An 18,772-nucleotide genomic window follows, 5' to 3' on the forward strand; every position below is an offset into this window, starting at 1 on the left:
AATTCTTCCCAAGGTGATCTCTCGCTGCAACACGATGCATGCTAGGCACAATAGGAGCAGACATGAGTTTAGAAATTGGCAGACTGATCTGGCCATTTATATGGAATTGCAGTGGCTAAATATTTATAGTCCAGATACTTAAAGGCAGTTGTGGTGTAGTACACACTTAGAATCACAGACCTGGGCAGTGTGGTGCCCACCTTTAATACCAGCACTCGGGAGGCAGAGGCAGGTGGATCTCTGTGAGTTCAAGGCCAGCCTGGACTACAGATTGAGTTCCAGGAAAGGCGTAAAGCTACACAGAGAAACCCTGTCTCGAAAAACCAAAAATAATAATAATAATAATAATAATAATAATCACAGACCTTCAGAAGTGAAATTGGGGTCAGTAGGTCAAGGTCTTCTGTGGTTATATAATGAGTTCAAAGCCAGCCTGAGCTACCTGATTCTCTATTTCAGGAAGGAATTTTAAAAGATAGAAATGAGAAAACAAATGATTTGGGGGGAAGAAGAAATAGACAATTTGTGGGGAAAATAACAAAATTGGACTTTAGTGGGAGATTTCAAATATTACTATAAGACTATAGTAATCAAGACAGTGTGGTATTTGTATATATATATATATATATATATATATATATATATATATATATATATAATTGTGGAATAGGAAGCTTAGATATAGATCCAATATACATATTTTCATTTGATTTTTTTTTTTTTAACCAAGGTGTTGATGCAATTCATGAAGACAGTTCTTCAACAAATGTTCCTATAACCGGGAGACATTCATATAGAAAAACTAAACCATTATCTGTTAGATGGCACAAAACAAACATTTATTTGAAGTAGGTCAAAGACAAAATCTAATATTTCAAGTAACAACAGAGAAAACCCTTGTAGTATAAAGATAAGCAGTGATTTCTTACAACACAAAGGTAAAGGAAAGAAAGAAATGGCTTGAAATACATCAAAACTTAAAATTAGTTTTCCTCCAGAGACAGTATTATGAAAATGAAAATATGTCTGGACATATATCACTCATTAGTAGGGCACTACCTAGCCTGTGTGAGACCCTCTGTTCAGTATGGCAGAAGAAGATAGATGAACAAAAGAAAATGAAGACAAATTACAGTCTTGGAGAAAATGTTTGAAAATATATCTGATAAAAAGTCTTCAAAGCAGCTGGAGAGATGGCTCAGAGGTTAAGAGCACTGACAGCTCTTCCATAGGTTCTGAGTTCAATTCCCAGCAACCACATGGTGGCTCACAACTATCTATAATGAGATCTGGTGCCCTCTTCTGTCGTTCAGGAATATATGCAGACTGTATATGTAATAAGTGAATCTTAAAAATAAATAAAATAAATCTTTTTTTTAAAAGTCTTCAAGGTGCATAAAGAACTGTTAAATTCAATAATGAAGCATAGGGACTGGAGAGATGGCCCAACACTTAAGAGCCCTGGCTGTTCTTCCAGAGGACTCAGGTTTAGTTCTAAGCACCAATATCCAGCTGTTAACTCTAGTCCAGGGTATCGGAATCCCTCTTCTGGCTTCCGCAGACACCAGGCATGCATGTGGTGTGCAGACATCCTTGCAGGCAAAACACCTATACACAAGACTACCCTGACATGATGTCACCACTGTCACATCTGTCGGTTGAGACAGCTGCCAATCTCCAGAGAGCTAGGATGTCAGAGGAGAGAGTCTCCTTTCCTGCTTGAAGTCTGAGGATCATTTGTGGAATTATGCACAGTTCAGGAAAGACCGCTTTAAAATCACCTATCTTATTTGCCAGGTCTGAAGTTTTAGTAATAATTAAAAAATACAAGAAACTAACAAACTTAGATGAGCCACTAAGACCTTTCCCAAATAGACTAATTGATTAAACTGGTTTGTCAACCAGGTGATTTTTAGTATTTTAATTTCTGGAAAGCATTTGATTGGTGTCTTTCATGGTATTCTTGAAGAAATGAAACACAAGCAGCTAAATTTAATTGGTGTTAAAACTAGACGGATGATTGTGTACCTGAGGATCGCAAGCTAGAAGATTTCTGACTTCATTCCTTTGAAAATGATGAGCCTTTTGACATCTTATCTTTATTATTTGTAGTGTGTATAGGTACTTTGTCTTCATGTATATATGTAAGTGTAATGCATGTGTACAGTGCCCACAGGGGCCGGAGAGGGTGTTGGATCCTCTGGAACTAGAGCCACAGATGCTTATGAGCCTCCAGATGGGTGCTGGGAATCAAATCCAAGTCCTCTGAAAGATAAGCCAGTGCTTTTAACCACTGAACCCTCTCTTCAGCCCCTAGGATGAGCCTTCCTAAAAGTAACTGAGGGCTGGAGAGATGGCTCAGAGGTTAAGAGCACTGGCTGCTCTTCCAGAGGTCCTGAGTTCAATTCCCAGCAACCACATGGTGACTCACAACCATCAATAGTGAGATCTGGTGCCCTCTTCTGATACACAGGCACGCCGTATACAAAATAAATAAATTAATTTAAAAAAAAAAAACTTCAAAAGTAACTGAGAGCCAAGTCTGGCAACTCATTCCTGTATTCTCAGCACTAAGAATATTGAGACAGAATCACCACGGGTTTGAGATCAACCTGAACTACATACTAAGTTCCTGGCCAGCCTGGGCTAATGGGTGAGACCCATTAAAAAAATAAAAATAAAAAAGGAGCTAACATAGAAGTTACTAGAATTCTGATCTTTAAAGCTTTACTTTTAACACCTAGCATGATAGTGCACATCTGTAATCTCAGCACTCCAGAGATGAGGCAGGAGAATTGTTTTAAAAGTTCAAGGCCAGCTTAGGAAGCAAAATCATGACTCAGAATATAAGTAAAAACCGTCAGGTGAAATTTGTTTGGTTTGGGAATCGGATTTGTTTTGGATTAAGATTTGTTTTGGATGTTTTTGTTGTTGCTGCTGTGTGTTTTGAAACTGTTTTCATACTGTACCACAGACTGAACCATATGTATGTATGTATATATGTATGTATGTATATATGTATGTATGTATGTACATATGTATGTATATATACGTATACACACATACACATACACACACACACACACACACACACACACACACACACACACAAGAGCGCCTGCCTAGGTTGGCCGTGAAGTTAGAGTGATCTTACTTCCTCAGCCTTTCAAGTGCTGGGATTACAGAGACATGAACCACCATGTTAACTGAAAATGAAATCTAGTAAGCTAAAAATTTAAACCATATCTAAAAACAAAATCCTTCTAACTACGAAGAAGAGAATATACACATATGGGATCAAGGAAGTATTTTTATAAAAGTAATTCAAGAAAAATTATCGTAGGGTTGTAATTAATATAGTCTTATAGGATTCCTAGAATTAGTAGGCTCTTGATTATAAATTCTATGCCCACCACAAGGGAGATAAAGATGAGAATCTCAACCTAATTTGTGTTGGTCAGATCAAGTCTGAAGCATATTAATTTGGTGCATCATCTTATGCTCTTCAAAGAATGTTGGAAAGGTCAGTCTTGTGTAAGATTTTGAAAGATGTAGAACAAAGACAGAATGTATCAAGTGCTTTTGTAGCTGTATGAGTAGATTCTGTCAACACACACTTTTAGCCAAGCAAAGAAACTGGCAAAAGAATCCTGCCAAGAGAGTATGGTACTTAAATGATAGCATGTTTGTTCCTTCCTGGTGCTGCAAACAACACACACACACACACACACACACACACACACACACAATTGTAATGCTCTCCTAACATATTAAAAAAGTAGAAAGTTTTCACCAAGATTGTTCAGTGGGTAAAGGCATGTGCTGCCAAGCCTGACCTGAGTTCAATGCTCAGTACCAACATAGTGGAAGAAGAGAACTGACGCCCATAAGCTGACCTCTGACCTCCATACATACAATGGTGGGCACACATACACAAACACTAAATTAAATAAATGTTTTAGAAGGTAGGAAGGAAATCCATTGTAATTATCCTAAATAATTGATACACTTCTGTATCGTGTCAGATTATAGCTTATTTAGTATGGTTCCCTTTCTTACTCCCAGCCAACTATGTACTTATTGATATCTTCCATTATAATTAGTTCAAGCTTAGTAAACTATGTTTTAGAGGTAATTTGTGTAGAATTATTTAGTGCAGTAATTACATTGAAATATTGTATGGTGTAGATTTTGAGTGTGATACTCACCCCATTTTTCTAGCTGGGCAAATAGAGTTTCTTTTCCTTCCAGCCTTCCATTATACAGAGGTGTTCTACTCTTTTGCAACTTTGTTTACAGAAAGAAAATACTAGGTTAAAATTAGGAAAGCAGTTTGTACTATAAAGAATTACGCAATCAACCTGAAGAAGCTGTTATAACTTTGGGCTCTGCTAGGTTTACCCTAGCTAGCTAGCTTTTAGTAACCAGGATGTCACTAGTTAGCAATCTTGACCAATATCTACTGAGTTCCTGGCCCTAAATTTCTTCTCTTCAACCCTTCAGTTAAATTTTATATACTTTACTCTTGCTGTGATTCCTTCAATCAGATTTCTGGAACTGATCAATGCTATCCATCAGGGACACCTTTTCCTTTCCTTCTCTTCATCATGTCTCCATATTTTTGTATGAAACTCCCATTATCATTGGGGTTGTTGGGACCTATGACCCCTCAACCCCTCCATGACAGGATGCTGGGATGGATCAAGTCCCATGCAGATGATGTACAGATAATCAGCCAGGCCGCGCCCTGAGGTCAGTGTCCACACCAGTCTCTAGACTGTCCATTCTTTTTGCCCTTTCTTGGTGGAGAGGCCAGCGATGTCTGTCCTGTTCATGGTTGAACACCAGCAGTCATTCTCAGCACTTCGACCAGTTGAGTCTCAGTTAGTCACCACTGGTCACTACATGGTGATCAAAGCAGACAGTGACAGTCCTCTTTGGCCATAAGCAATTATTCAGAAAACAATTGAATGAGTACATCATGTCCATTTAGACATTTAACAACAGCAATAGCTTCTTGATTAGAAGGCCGATGCTTTTGCTAGGCATAGTGGCTTGAGTCTGTAATTCCAGCCCTTGGAAAGTGGAGGCAAAATTGCTGTGAGTTCAAGGCCAACTTGAAGTGAAGAGTAAAACCCTGCCTCAAAAGGGGGGAATGTATTGGCTTCCATATTTTTTTAAGTCGTTCACTCCATACCAGCACTCTCATTACCCTACCTCCCTTTTTTTCCTCATTTATTCAAAATCTTGCCATTCTAAATAGCTCTTTCCTGGGATGAGTTTATCTTCACCTGTTCTTATCTTTCTCTGCCATTGCAAAAGTTATAAAATAGGGCTAGCAAGATGGCAATTAAGAGTACTTTGCTGCTCCTCCAGAGAACCCTGGTTCAGTTCCCAAAACCCACATTGGGCAGCTCATAACTGCCTGTAAGTATAGTGCCAGGGAATCCAGCACCCTCTTTTGGCCCTCACAGGCACCTGCACAGGTGTGGCTGGCAGACAGAAATACATACATACATATAAATAAGAAAATAAACCTTTAAGTGTTTAAAGCAGATGAAATCTATAACTGACCTCTTCATTTCTTTTGCTATAAGAGTAGTGATAATGATGTAGCAGAAGCCTAGAGCCAGAGTCATGACAAGATCATTTTAGTTTGTAATAGTGTTGTGAAGAAGATAGCATGAAGTGAAAGAGGAATGGAGGAAAAGGGGTTACTTTGGATAAAGTAATTTAAAATGAAATTTTTGTTCAAAAAATAGTTCCAAATCTTGATGTCTGTCTGGGAAAATGAGGACATTTAATAAACATAAGAAGGTACAAACAGCGGGCGGTGGTGGCGCACGCCTTTAATCCCAGCACTCAGGAGGCAGAGGCAGGGGGATCTCTGTGAGTTCGAAGCCAGCCTGGGCTACAGAGTGAGTTCCAGGAAAGGAGCAAAGCTACACAGAGAAATCCTGTCGGCAAGGGGGCGGGGGTGGTGTTGGTGTGTGTGTGTGTGTGTGTGTGTGTGTGTGTGTGTGTGTGTGTGTGCAAACAGTCTGAACTATTTATAAATCTGTTTTTAATAGTGCTCATGGTACGACTTTGATTTTATATTCTGATTTTAAGTCAGAACTTACTTAATGTGGTCACTGTTAGGTTTCAGAAGTCCTTTATATCTGTTTTCTCCGGTAATAAGACAGATAACTTGCATCTATTGTGGTTGATTTGACAGGCATGTATTCAATGCTTCCCACCTGCCAGTTCCTGTTCTATGCATTGGAAATAAATAGAAATCTAAAACTAAAGTAGTTTTTAAGGATAATTTAGGATAACTAAGGATAAGTGACCTATCATTGACTTTAAAATAATATGTTGGTGGGCATCGTGGCGCAAGCCTTTAGTCTCAGCACTTGGGAGGCAGAGGCAGCAGATCTCTGTGAGTTCAAGGCCAGACTGGTCTATGTAGTGAGTTCCAGGACTACATAGTGAGACCCTGTCTCTAAAAGGCAATAGTAATAATAATAGCAACAACAACAATATGATGTGGTTATTATGAAAAAATTTCCTCCTTACTGGCATTAATGTTTTACAAATATATCATGCCTCCTTTAAAATTAATTGTCTTTACCAAACTTTCCTAGTCTAGTGGAATTTGCATTCTAAATGGAAAGCAAGCATAGGCACATGAAAAACAAAGCAAAACAAAGATCAAGCTGTTGGATTACTTACTACCTAAGTGAACAGTGAAAGATCACTTTCCATTGGGTTCTTTGTTAGAAAATAAGAATGTTCATCTTAGAGTATGAAGAGGTGGAAAAATAGAATGGTGCTAAGTTGGGGACAAGTACAGAAGGGAAACATTGAAAGAGATGGGATTAAATATCAAGGACATGGATAAGTAGGCTTGACTGAGTGAAAGGTTTGTATTTGTAACTAGTGAAAGATAAAGCAGTCCTCATATGCACCAGGATTTGGGCTGTATATAATAATGGTATGTTTTTATAATCCTCAATTTACCATCAATTATTATGTAAAGAGGTTATCACAATATAGCAATTTCAGTTGTATCATTATTCTAAGTCTTTACATCCCTAAATATGTTCTGTAGATTTTGAGGCCAGAGTCCTACTCAGAGTCTTACTCAGGTTAAATGATGTTTTGTTTTTCAGTTACTTACACGCCAAGTCAATCATCCACAGAGACCTCAAGAGTAATAGTATCCTTCCTGAAACTGGTCTGCGAAGTCTGAAAGCATCCTGACTTTTTCTTCTGCATTTTGTCTTCATGTTATGTAAAAACAGTTCCATGCTAAGTGTAATATGCTGTAAAGAAAATGAGTCAGTTTGCATGAGAGTATAGTAGAGCAGAATTCAACCTGATCACATTTCTGTATGACTGGGCCCTGTAGGAAAAGTCTTTATTACAGTAGAGCTTTTTATCTTGCTTGCTTTCATTTTATGTGCCCTAGAAAGTAAATATTTTATGGCTACTGCTTTAATTCATCTAATATTGCTGAGCAGTAACTGAGATATGAAACTGAAGGTTCAAAATTATGTGACAGTGACATGAGGAAAAACAATTTTTCTTTTTTTTCTCTGAGTCCAGACAGATCCTTTCTGATATCATTCTTATTCTAATAAAGAACCTGTGTAGGTTTCCCAGATGTGTTAAAGGATATCTGGACCAACTCAAATTAGAAAGTTTCCACATATCCCATAGGCTTAGAAAAATACCTTAGCTGGGCGGTGGTGGCGCACGCCTTTAATCCCAGCACTCGGGAGGCAGAGCCAGGCGGATCTCTGTGAGTTCGAGGCCAGCCTGGTCTACAGAGTGAGTTCCAGGAAAGGGGCAAAGCTACACAGAGAAACCCTGTCTCGAAAAACCAAGCCAAACAAACAAAAAATAAACACCTTAACCTTATGCTCACATATTTCTAGCCCAAGAAATCTTAAAAGCAGGTCATAAAAGCCGAAGAGAATTAATTCTTGTTTAAAGAATGTTTGTTGACTTTAGGGGGAAATATGAATTACTATATTTTAAAAAGAAAATCTTACTACAGAGTTAAAGAAACTAGCACCTTTACCTGAAATCATCAAAACACTTTCTCTAGTATGAAAATGAGATCTATTTTTTTTTTCCTTTACTTACTACACCTCAGATATATTTCTTCATGAAGACCTCACGGTAAAAATAGGTGATTTTGGTCTAGCCACAGTGAAATCTCGATGGAGTGGGTCCCATCAGTTTGAACAGTTGTCTGGATCTATCTTGTGGATGGTAAGAATTGAGGCTATTTCTCAATTGATCACATTCTTTAATCCTAAACTAGTGACTAGTTAGCAGAAAGTCACTGAAGGTCTTCACTACAGTATTTTTACAGTTCCCACTACTCACAAGAATCAGTATAGAAGCCAGGCATAGTGGCGCACGCCTTTAATCCTAGCCCTCGGAAGGCAGAGGCAGTTGGTATCTGTGAGTTTGAGGCCAGTCTGGTGTACACAGTTCCAGGATAGCCAAAACTACCTAGTGAAACTTTGTCTCAAAAAACAAAAACAAACAAAAGAATCAATATTCTTATTTTTTATGTAGTCTTTAACTTTTTTCTTGTCTTTAAAAAAATTACTGCAAAATTAGTGTCAGTATATTTCAGACATAATACATATATGTTATAAAATGTTTAAATGTTATTGAAAATACTTGGTAGGATTTGGTGGTGCATGCCTTTAGTCCAGTGCTCAGGAGGTAGAGGCAGGTGGATCTCTGTGAGTTCCAGGCTAGCCAGAGTTAGGTGAGACCCTGTCTAAAAATAAAAATTTTTTAAAAAGAAAGAAAACAACAACTTTATGTTCAAATGGTCTGTATACCCTGCTCTTTTTTTTTTTTTTTTTTTTTTTTTTTTTTTTTTTTTAAGGTTTGCAGTTGAAGACATGTCTTAAGAGACGTATTCTTTCTTAACAGAAAGGCTGTTTCACACTTGTATTTGAGCCTATATTGGAAATAGACCTTCTTCACACTAGAAAGAACTTTATAATTATGGGGCAGTTGGAAGAGGAAAGACAAAAGAAAAAGACAGGGATATTTTTAGTGAGCTTTGTGCTGTCTGCTAAAGTCTGTCTCTCCTTGTTTCTGCTTTGTAGAAAGAGGTTCTAACAGTTGGGGTCCCAGTTAGTGCAGCAGGCTGTTGAAGAGTCATTTCAAGGAACACTGCTGTGAACCCACAGTGGTTCCTGTGACCTTTCCAAAGGTCTTTCCTTTGTGAAACCACTTTTTCCTCCTTTCCAGCAATCCAAATGACACACTGCAGCTGACTGAATGTAGGAGCACATAGGCGATTCCAGCTGACTGCTGTTACGCCAGACCCATGAGAGAGCGTTGTCGCTCTCCTGTCACTCAACTTTGTTTTTGAAAATAGAGTTAGTTTTCATTGAAAGCAGGTATTCTCTGCTAATATCTCCCAATTGATTTAATATTTAAGTGAATTAGTAAATAATTTAATAGTCAGTTGAGTTTTAATATCTTAAATATTCCCAGAGGTGGTCCACACAGACAAACATTCTATAGGATCTTTGATAATATTTGAATAAAAGCAATCCTGAGTCCAAAGAATTTTGAAATATAAGCTCTAAGTGGAATACAGGTGTTCTAAACATTTTTGTGTAGTTTTAATCTTTAAGCAAATTAATCTGCTCTAATATTTTTGGGTCAACTTATTAGAAACAGAAAAATCAGGAGAGCTTTCAAAGCCGTATTTGCCTAAATTCCCAGAACACTATGTAGCAGTCTCCTCCAAAGCCGTGGCCTGAGTTTGTCTAGTCGGCCCAGGGTTCAGTTGAGTGTGCTTTCTTGGGTGAGTGATGAAGACAGCGCAAGTGGCCGAGTGGAAGAGGCAGGAGAGCTGTGCTCTGGCCACTAACTTCCTTGAGTCTTTTCATTGGAAATGTGAGGTCAGAGTAGTCATGACAAGATCCTTTCTTAGATTCCGTATTACAGTTAGCTAAGTTTCTTTTTAAAATTCCTTGATATATATTTAACTTTTAATTTATTAGAAGAGACTATTTGATGGTTGTATTCTGGCTTTCAGGCACCTTTAAGGCACATACTTCTAACAAAGATGGCAGTGTGTCCCAAGAGGATGGAGAAGGGGCTTTTTGCTTCTGAAATTATAGAAGCAAAAATTTAAAACAGATCACTCACATACTTCAACAGTGTATTTATTTTAACAATACAAGAGTTGGTCTAGGTCCAGTCTCTAGGTTTGTTCGTTTTCAAAAGCCCTAGTTTATATAGTTAGTAGAATATTATAAAGTTGTTTATATTTGTGATTACTTTTTTGTTGATAACCCTGGATCAGTGAGTTCATCTTTTATTCTACCTTGCTGAATTTTAAAAGACCAAGATTAGTCAGCAGTGCACTTCATTGTTGAATAAATCTTTCCAATTGGTATCTGCCTTCAGAAAAAAATGTGACAAGCTGGAGAGATTGCTCAGTCATTAAGAGCTCTTTCTGGCTGTTCTTTCAGATGACTTCAGTTTAATTCCCAGCACCCACATGGCAACTCACACCTGTCTGTAAACTCCAGTTCAAGGGCATCTGATGCCTTCTTCTGACCTCCACAGTGCACAGACAGACATATACAGGCAGAACACTCATGCACATGACAATTAAATAGGCTGGGTGTGGTGGCATGCACCTGTAATCCCAGAGGCAGAGGGATCTCTGTGAGTTCCACATCTAGAGCTACATAGTGAAACCCTGTCTCAAAATAAATAAATAAGTAAATAATTTTGGGGTGTGTAGAATATCCACAGCCTGAAATAATAATTTGGTCATAAACCAGGTTATGTGGTCCTCTGAATTATTTACAGTAGTCTTTTATTTATATCTTAGAAGAGAGAAATTTATATAAAAATTTTTGTAAATTAAAAAATTGAAGATTATCACACATTTCTTCTAAATAGATGACATTCAACTTTTCATCAAGTCATCTACCAGCAGTGAAAGAAAACTAGATTTTAAAAGACAGTTCTCAATTGATCTCAACTCTGCCCCGCCAAAAAGACTATTTTGTTTGTTTTATCTCACTTGTGTGGGGTTGGTTTGAAACCATGTCACTAAAACAGCCGCTGTCAACAGAGTGTGTGGCAAAACAAATAAGAGAACCCTCCTCCACCACTGTCCTTTGACTCTTTGGGTTTCTCACGGGTCTGCCGCCAGTGTTCCTTCACGTGTGCCGACAGCAGACGCGTGTGCAACTTTGAAGCATAGTAAAGCATGGCTCCTACTTGTAGGTTCTGATGGTCTCTGTTGGGCTGAGGGTAGGCAGCACTGAGCAGGCTCTCGAGACAGTTCTGACTTGCTGCTATGGTAGAGTACTGTTATTCCTCAGCAGATACTTACTTGCCATGACCAAGAACTTTGTCCTTCAGCTCTTTTTGCAAAGTTTCATTAATACCATTTGCCACTTCTTCAGTTCCTTTCTAACAAAACAGTATAAGAGATGGAAGGTGAAGGGAGAAACCCACTAGTTCTTCATCTATCATTAATGTAAATGAATTATTTTATTAATATTAATAATTAATATAAGTAAGAAACTGAGTTGTACAGCACAGTGACTAAATTATGTTAAAATCTGGTGAATATGATTTGGTCTTTGTTTGCCCTAGAAGCAACAACTAGAGTTTTCTAATAAGTCAACCTGTTGTGTGTTACTCTTGTTAGTAAAGTTTTTGTTTTATTTTGTTTTGTTTTTCAAGACAGGGTTTCTCTCTGTGTAATGTAACAGCTTTGGCTGTCCTGAAACTCACTCTGTAGATCAGGCTGGCCTCCAACTCACAGAGATCCACCTGCCTCTGCCTCCCAAGTGCTGGGATTAAAGGCGTGTGCCACCACTGCCCAACCAGTAAAGCATTTTTTATACCACACATTTATGATGTAACTTGGAAAGATATTAATTGCTTGTGCCTACTCCCAAGTTTTCTGTAAGTGCAAATCTAGTATTTCTTTGTGAATCAAGAAGAGGAAGTGGAGACTAACTCTGATAGGATAGTGTTGAGAAATGGTGTTTGTTCAGAAAGAGGATTGCTGATAAAATTATATAAAACCATAGTAATGCATAATGGAAATTTGGCTCAAACCACCTTTCAGAATTTATAAAGCAGGTTTTCCCCCCTTTTTCTTAGTTGGTTTTATTTCTTTGACCATTAATAGGGGAATTACGTAGTAGAAGACTTCTTTAAATAAGGTGTTGCTCTAGGAATTATCATAGTTTGTATTTCAGTCTTTATTCAACTGAACTGAAGGATAAAACTAGAATTTTTCTTCCTTATCTAACAGGCACCAGAAGTAATCAGAATGCAAGATAAAAACCCATATAGCTTTCAGTCAGATGTATATGCATTTGGGATTGTTCTGTATGAACTAATGACTGGCCAGCTACCTTACTCGAACATCAACAACAGGGATCAGGTAAATATTTATCATCTCTGGGGGTTATTTTAGTATTTCGCTTAAAGCTTCAGTTCTTTGTAGGAGGAAGTCTGGAGATGGAGGTAAACATGAATGATAGAGCTTTTGATCTTTGTAATAAACTTTAGAAAATGTTTGTGTGCATTTGACAATTGTAAGGCTTTTGCTTGAAATGTTGGTCATAAATGTTACAACGGAGTAGAATCCCCAATTGTGTGACTAGAAATTAGAAGTATAACAATTGAGGTACACCTGTTTCTTGGTCAATGCAGAGCTAAAAGAATGAACTCTGGAGCCTGGTATGATGGTGTATGCTTTTAATCCCAGCACTCAGGTGGCAGAGGTGAACAGATCTCTCTGTGAGTTTGAGGTCAGGCTAGTCTAGAGTTCCAGGCCAGCCCTGTCTTTTAAAAAAAGAAAAAATGAACTTTGCTGTGATCGCAGGTATACTTTTATCCTTTGATTGTATCACAAGTTGTACTGTCAGAGCAAGCGTTCAGATGAACATATTTGTGTCCAATTCTTCCAGGATTATTAAGATGTTGTTTCAAACACAAAAACAAAGTGCAAGTGGAGGAAAACATCCTGATACCCACTTCTGGCTTTAGCATTTATCCAGGCCAGCACACTCACATGCATACACACATGCACGGAGCGCACAAACACACACACACACACACACACACACACACACACACACACACACCTACAACAAAAAGGGGGGTATGAAATGGCTGTTACATCATGTTGTATCTTTTCTCTAATGAAAATTCTAGCAGAAAGATAAATTTTTATTTTTATTTTGGTTTTTCAAGACAGGGTTTCTCTGTGTAGTTTTAGTGCCTGTCCTGGGTCTTACTCTGTAGACCAGGCTGGTCCTAAACTCACAGAGATCTGCCTGGTTCTGCCCCCAAGTGCTGGGGTTAAAGGCGTGCGCCACCACTGCCCAGCCAGAAGGGTAAATTTTTACTTCTTCCTTTCCTAAGTTCTCTTTCTCATTCTGTTTCTTCCTTCCAAAAGATGCCAGCCAGTATCAGCTCACAAAGCTTTGTTCCTCTGTGTTTTCACAATAAATTCCCTTAGGCTTTTCTTTCTTTATTTCCATTCCTTCCCCCACTCTCTCTTCATCTTTCAACAGAATAGTATTCTGTAATCCTGGCAGAACTTGAGATGTTGATCTTCCTGCCTTCATCGCCAGAATATTGGGAATTACAGTTTGTAACACTGATTCCAGTTTACTAATGCTAGAAAGTGAATAAGTTGTCTTTACTTAAATTACCTTGGATGCCTCAACATTTTAAAAAAGTGTGTGTAGATATATGTGTGAAGAAGACAGTAATGGCAATTAAATTGTCATTAGAAGAAGATAGTTACCCATGTAAGCAATGATTAAGAGTATTCCTGCTATATGCTGTGGTTTGCATAGTAATCACATAAAAGACTGCTTTAAAATGGATATTCTAAGGGCTGAAGAGATGGATCTCTAGTTAAGAGTGTACTGCTCTTGCAAAGAACCTGAGTTCAGTTCCCAGAACCCACATTGGGTGGCTCACAACCCACTCGAGGGATTGTGACACCCTCTTCTGGCCTTCATGGGCAACTGCACACATATATATGCTCATACCCCACACAGATACACATCCATACATTTAATTTAAAATAAAAATTTTTATATTTTAAATAGAGATTCTAGGGCAGATTTTGATTCGATGGGATAGAGTCCAAGCACATGTCCTTTTTTTGCTTCTGGAATAATTCTGATGCATACAAACGTTGAGAATTATCATTTTGTTCTTATGTAGATGGATGACGTATAGAGTGCACATAGCAACATCAGAGGACAACTTGGTGGCATTGGTTCTCCCCTTCCACCTTTCTGTAGGCTCTAGAGATCAAACTAGGTTGCCAGGTTTGTGTGCCACGAGCTTCACTCTCTGAGCTATGCCTCTGACCCATGTATCAGGAGCGCTAAACTCTCAGTCTTTTTGTTAATAATCTGACTTTTAGATTTCAACTATGACATGGTATGAAAGAAGTGTGTTCTCATGATAAAAGGATACTTAACCTTTTGAGAACCACCTTTTGGTTTTCCAAAAAAAACTGTACTGCTTTGTATTCCTGGACCCCATCAGTCAGCACTTATTATTTTTTTTATAGACATAGTAGTTGTGGCTTTAGTTTTCATTTCCACAGAGACTAAGAAAGTAGAATGGCCTTTTATGTTTTGTTGTTACTTGTATATAAATCAGATTGTTTTTGTTTGTTTGTTTTTCAAGGGAGGGTTTCTCTGTGTAGCTTTTGGAACCTATCCTGGAACTCGCTCTGTAGACCTGCCTGGCCTTGAACTCACAGAGATCCACCTGCCTCTGCCTCCTGAGTGCTAGGATTAAAGGTGTGCACCACCACCACCCAGTATCACAGTATATTTTTATATAATAAAATATCTACTCAAATACTTGCTGATTTTAAAAAATTGTTTTTCAAATGCAGAGTTCAGCTATCATTTATGTATTCTTGAATCAAGAGACATGATTTACAAATTTTTTTTAAAAAGGTGTGTTCTAAGTGATCTTGTACTTTATGTAATGATTTGTTAAGGGCTCACAGGTTCAGAGATTTCAGTCTGCTGTTCATGACTTTACTGATCCTGGACCCATAGTAAAGCAGAACATTATGACACCAAGAGCATGTTGAGGAGGAAACTGTTCCCCTCAGCAGACAAGAATACTAAATCTCTGTATGACCTTTGCCCAACAAGGATCTTGATTGAGAGGGAGGGAGGGAGGTATGAGGGTAGGTAGGTAGATTGGATTGTTTTGTTTTCACATTTATTTATGTTGTTGGAGATGGGTGTTACATAGCGTACATATAAAGATCAGAGGACATTTTTCAGAAATCGGGTTCTTCTGCCACCACGTGAGTCCCTAGGATCAAATTGGTGTTATCAGGTTTGGTGACAGGTGCCTTTGCCCACCTAGATATATTGCCAGTCTGAGGTCCTGGTTCATTATAAATCGTTTTTTGTGCAGGGTGAGAGATCTGAAGCATTCCAGAGTTCTGGACTCATCTACCTCTTGGCATTTGAGGTGCTCTGTCTCCCATGAGAGGATAATAAATGAAAGGAAAGCAAAGGCTTGTTCTCTCTGAGAGGAGAGAGTGACCAGAAGGTTAGGCCTTCATCACTTAATTTTTTCTACAGTGTAGTTGAAGCTCCTACAGTTTGCCAGTCTAAAGCCAAACTACATGTTTGGTAAAGAAGTAGAAGGAAAAAAGTTACAAATCCTCCACCTGCTCTTACTCCACTTCATTGCCCTGTGTACCCCACTGTCTTCAAACTGGTCCTTCAGTGGAATACTCTATTTTGAAAGGGTGACTTTGGTCATCCTCAGTGAGGTAGCACCATCTATCCTTTTGAGTTCTGTCTCATTTTCCCTATACCTCGATCTCCCAGGCTCTCAGGGTAGACTTCCGTTTAAGAATCTTGTACTGTGCAGTGTAGATACTGTTCGCCTGTACTTTCACCCTCTGTAGTCTGGGGTTCGTGTTTTGCATGTAAACTCAAAGCAAGGCTCCGCTAGGGCAGTACTAATACAGTGGCAGGCCTTGGGCTCAAGACCTGAATCATCTTACTCCAAGGGTTTTTGGTTTTTGGTTTTTTGGTTTTGTTTTGTTTTGAAGTCAATTATGAATATAGGGGGTTGGGTCGAAGAAATTCTGTTCTAAAGATCATAGGGGCTAGGAAGACAGCTTTGTCAGTAAAGTATTTGCGGAGCAAGCATAAGGACCTGAACTCAGATCCCCAGCACTCATGCAAAAATCTTTGCCTAGTGACAGATGCTGTAATCCTAGCTCTGGGAGACAGAGACAGAAGGATCCCTGGGGTTTGTTGGCCAGCCAGGCTAGCACAATCATGAGCTCCAGGTTCAATGAGAGACTCTATCTCAAACATTAAGGTGGAAATCAATTGAAGGAGCCACCCAAAATAAATCTCTCACCAGCATGCATATGTGCACACACCACACATAAACATACAGATTCAAAAACAAATAAAAATCAAATTATGTATTAAAATCGGTCTCTTGACTCTCCAAATGATAACTCTCTGTGTTACTCTGTAGAAGAGTATGGGGGTAGTGTGTGTGTGGGGGGTGTATTTCATTGGTTTTTCTTAGTGTGAAAGTCTGAGAAAAATGACTTCTTAGGGCTATACAGAGAAACCCTGTCTCAAAGAAAAATAAATAAATTTAAGCCAGGCAGTTGTGGCTCACACCTTTAATTCTAGCTTTCAGGAAGCAGAGGCAGGCGGACCTCTGTGAGTTCAAGGCCAGCCTGGTCTATGGAGTGAGTTCCAGTATATCCAGGGCTACACTGAGAAACTACTCCAAAAATCAAAAAAAGGAAAAAAAATGTTTTTTAATTTTATATTGTGTATGAGTATTTTGACTACATCTGTACTTGCACCATGTGCATGCCTGGTATCCATGAAGGTCAGAAAAAGGCATCAGATACCTAGAAACTAGAGTTATGTGTGGATGGTTGTGAGCCACCATAGATGCTGGGAACCAGACCCAGGTCGTCTGTGAGAACAATAAGTGCTTTTAACCTCAGAGCCATCTCTCCAGCCCCATTTATCAGTCTTATTGTTTCCTTCCTCTTACTGTGGTTTCTCTACCAAGTTAAGATTAATACTGGTACTTATTCAGGCTGGATGTATAGACTGTGTATAACCTCATGGCTTTCTTTTTCTTGAAGCAGAAATTCTACACTTTAAGTATATTGTAGTTACTTTGGATGCATAATAAATCACCCCAAATGTAGTAATTTAAAACAAATTACAGGTCTGGAGAAATGGCTTAGGAGTTAAGAACATTTGATGCTCTTCTAGGGACCTGAATTCATTTCCTAGTACCCACATTGGGTCGTTCACAGCTACTTGTAACTTCAGCTCCAGGGCATCTGAAGCTCTCTTTAGCCTCTGTGGATACCCTCGTTAACTGGCATACATACACACAGATACATAAGTTTTAAAAAACCAAGTAAGGCAAGGCCTTTAGTCCTAGCACTGGGGGAGGCAGAAGCAGATAAATCTCTGTGCATGCACGGGCAGACTGATCTTCATAGTGAGTCTTGGGTCAGCCAAGATTACACACTGAGACCCTTTCTAAAAGCAAACAAAGATTGCTGTAGAGATGCTTTAGTATTTAAGATCACTGGCTGCTCTTCCAGATGACCCTGGTTCAATTCCCAGCACTCATGTGGCCACTCACAACCATCTGTAACACCACTCCCAGGGAACCCCTTTCTGGATTCTAAGGGCACTGCACACACATGATGCACAGATATCCATGTAGGCAAAAGACCATACACATAAAAGTAAAGATTAAAATTTTTTAATTAAAAAAAGTAAAGATCTATAATTTGAGATGATCTCAGGAGGATTTACATCTGTTTCGTATGGTATCGGCTAGAATAGCTTAAGTTAAGTATTAAAAATGTTTGCTTACCAAGTAACTCACTCATATACCTACCAAGTTGATGCTGTCAGCTAGAAGCTCACTCGGGGCCAAGGGTTAAGTCCTTGAGTGTTTCTCCACATGGACCTTTCTGTGAGACTTCAGGCTGCATGGTCTCTCGGATGGCATGGTGCCTGGTTCTGTGAAGGAAATCTGAAGAAACAAATATAACAAATATCTTGTCTTACCATTAGGCTTTTTTTTTAAACAGCATCTTATGTAGCCTAGACTGACGTTGAACTTCTAGCCCTCCTGCCTCCACCCCTAGAGTACTGGGATTACCTGTGTGCTCCCACACTCATTTTTTACATGGTTTTTAATGTTATTAATATCTGCTATATGCAAAGTACTGTGGAATATAAAAAGATTCAGAAATAGAGAAGAGGCAGTAGAGAGGAAGATGCTGAAAACAGGCAGCATGCATGTCCTCTGGTAGTCCTGAGACAGGACCAAAGAGGAAGAGATGCCAAGAGTTCTGAGTTTAGGCTGAAATTGTCTCAAAATTTGAAAACAAGGTACTAATTTTGTCATCCTTATGCCCTGTGACTTTTCTACCCACAAATTATATCCAGGAACTTCCCTTTCTCGTTCTTGCTGTATTTGCATCATTCAGCTCCCCACCCAGTAGCAAATTAACACCTCCTTTATGCTTTGCACTAGCTAAATTTTGTGGGTCATATAAAAATGTGAATTGTCTTCAATTTTTCCCCTCCCATCCCTTCTGAAAGAATATTTTGAACAACTATACCTCTGTGCATGTTTTCTTTCTTCCTTCCTTTCTTTCTTTCTTTTCTTTTTTTTTTTCCTG

The 18,772-nt window shown here is 38.7% G+C and overlaps 1 protein-coding gene across 1 annotated transcript in view; it reads left to right on the forward strand.

Annotated features, from left to right (window-relative positions):
• Braf (B-Raf proto-oncogene, serine/threonine kinase) overlaps positions 1–18,772 on the forward strand; it is a 128,462-nt gene that overhangs the window by 100,683 nt on the left and 9,007 nt on the right. Inside the window, 3 exon segments of the mRNA XM_028889335.2 lie at positions 7,155–7,201; positions 8,144–8,262; positions 12,320–12,451. Coding sequence (XP_028745168.2) covers positions 7,155–7,201; positions 8,144–8,262; positions 12,320–12,451 — 298 coding nt within the window.

This window comes from Peromyscus leucopus, chromosome 3, assembly GCF_004664715.2.
Source record: "Peromyscus leucopus breed LL Stock chromosome 3, UCI_PerLeu_2.1, whole genome shotgun sequence".
Classification (NCBI taxonomy): Eukaryota; Metazoa; Chordata; class Mammalia; order Rodentia; family Cricetidae; genus Peromyscus; species Peromyscus leucopus.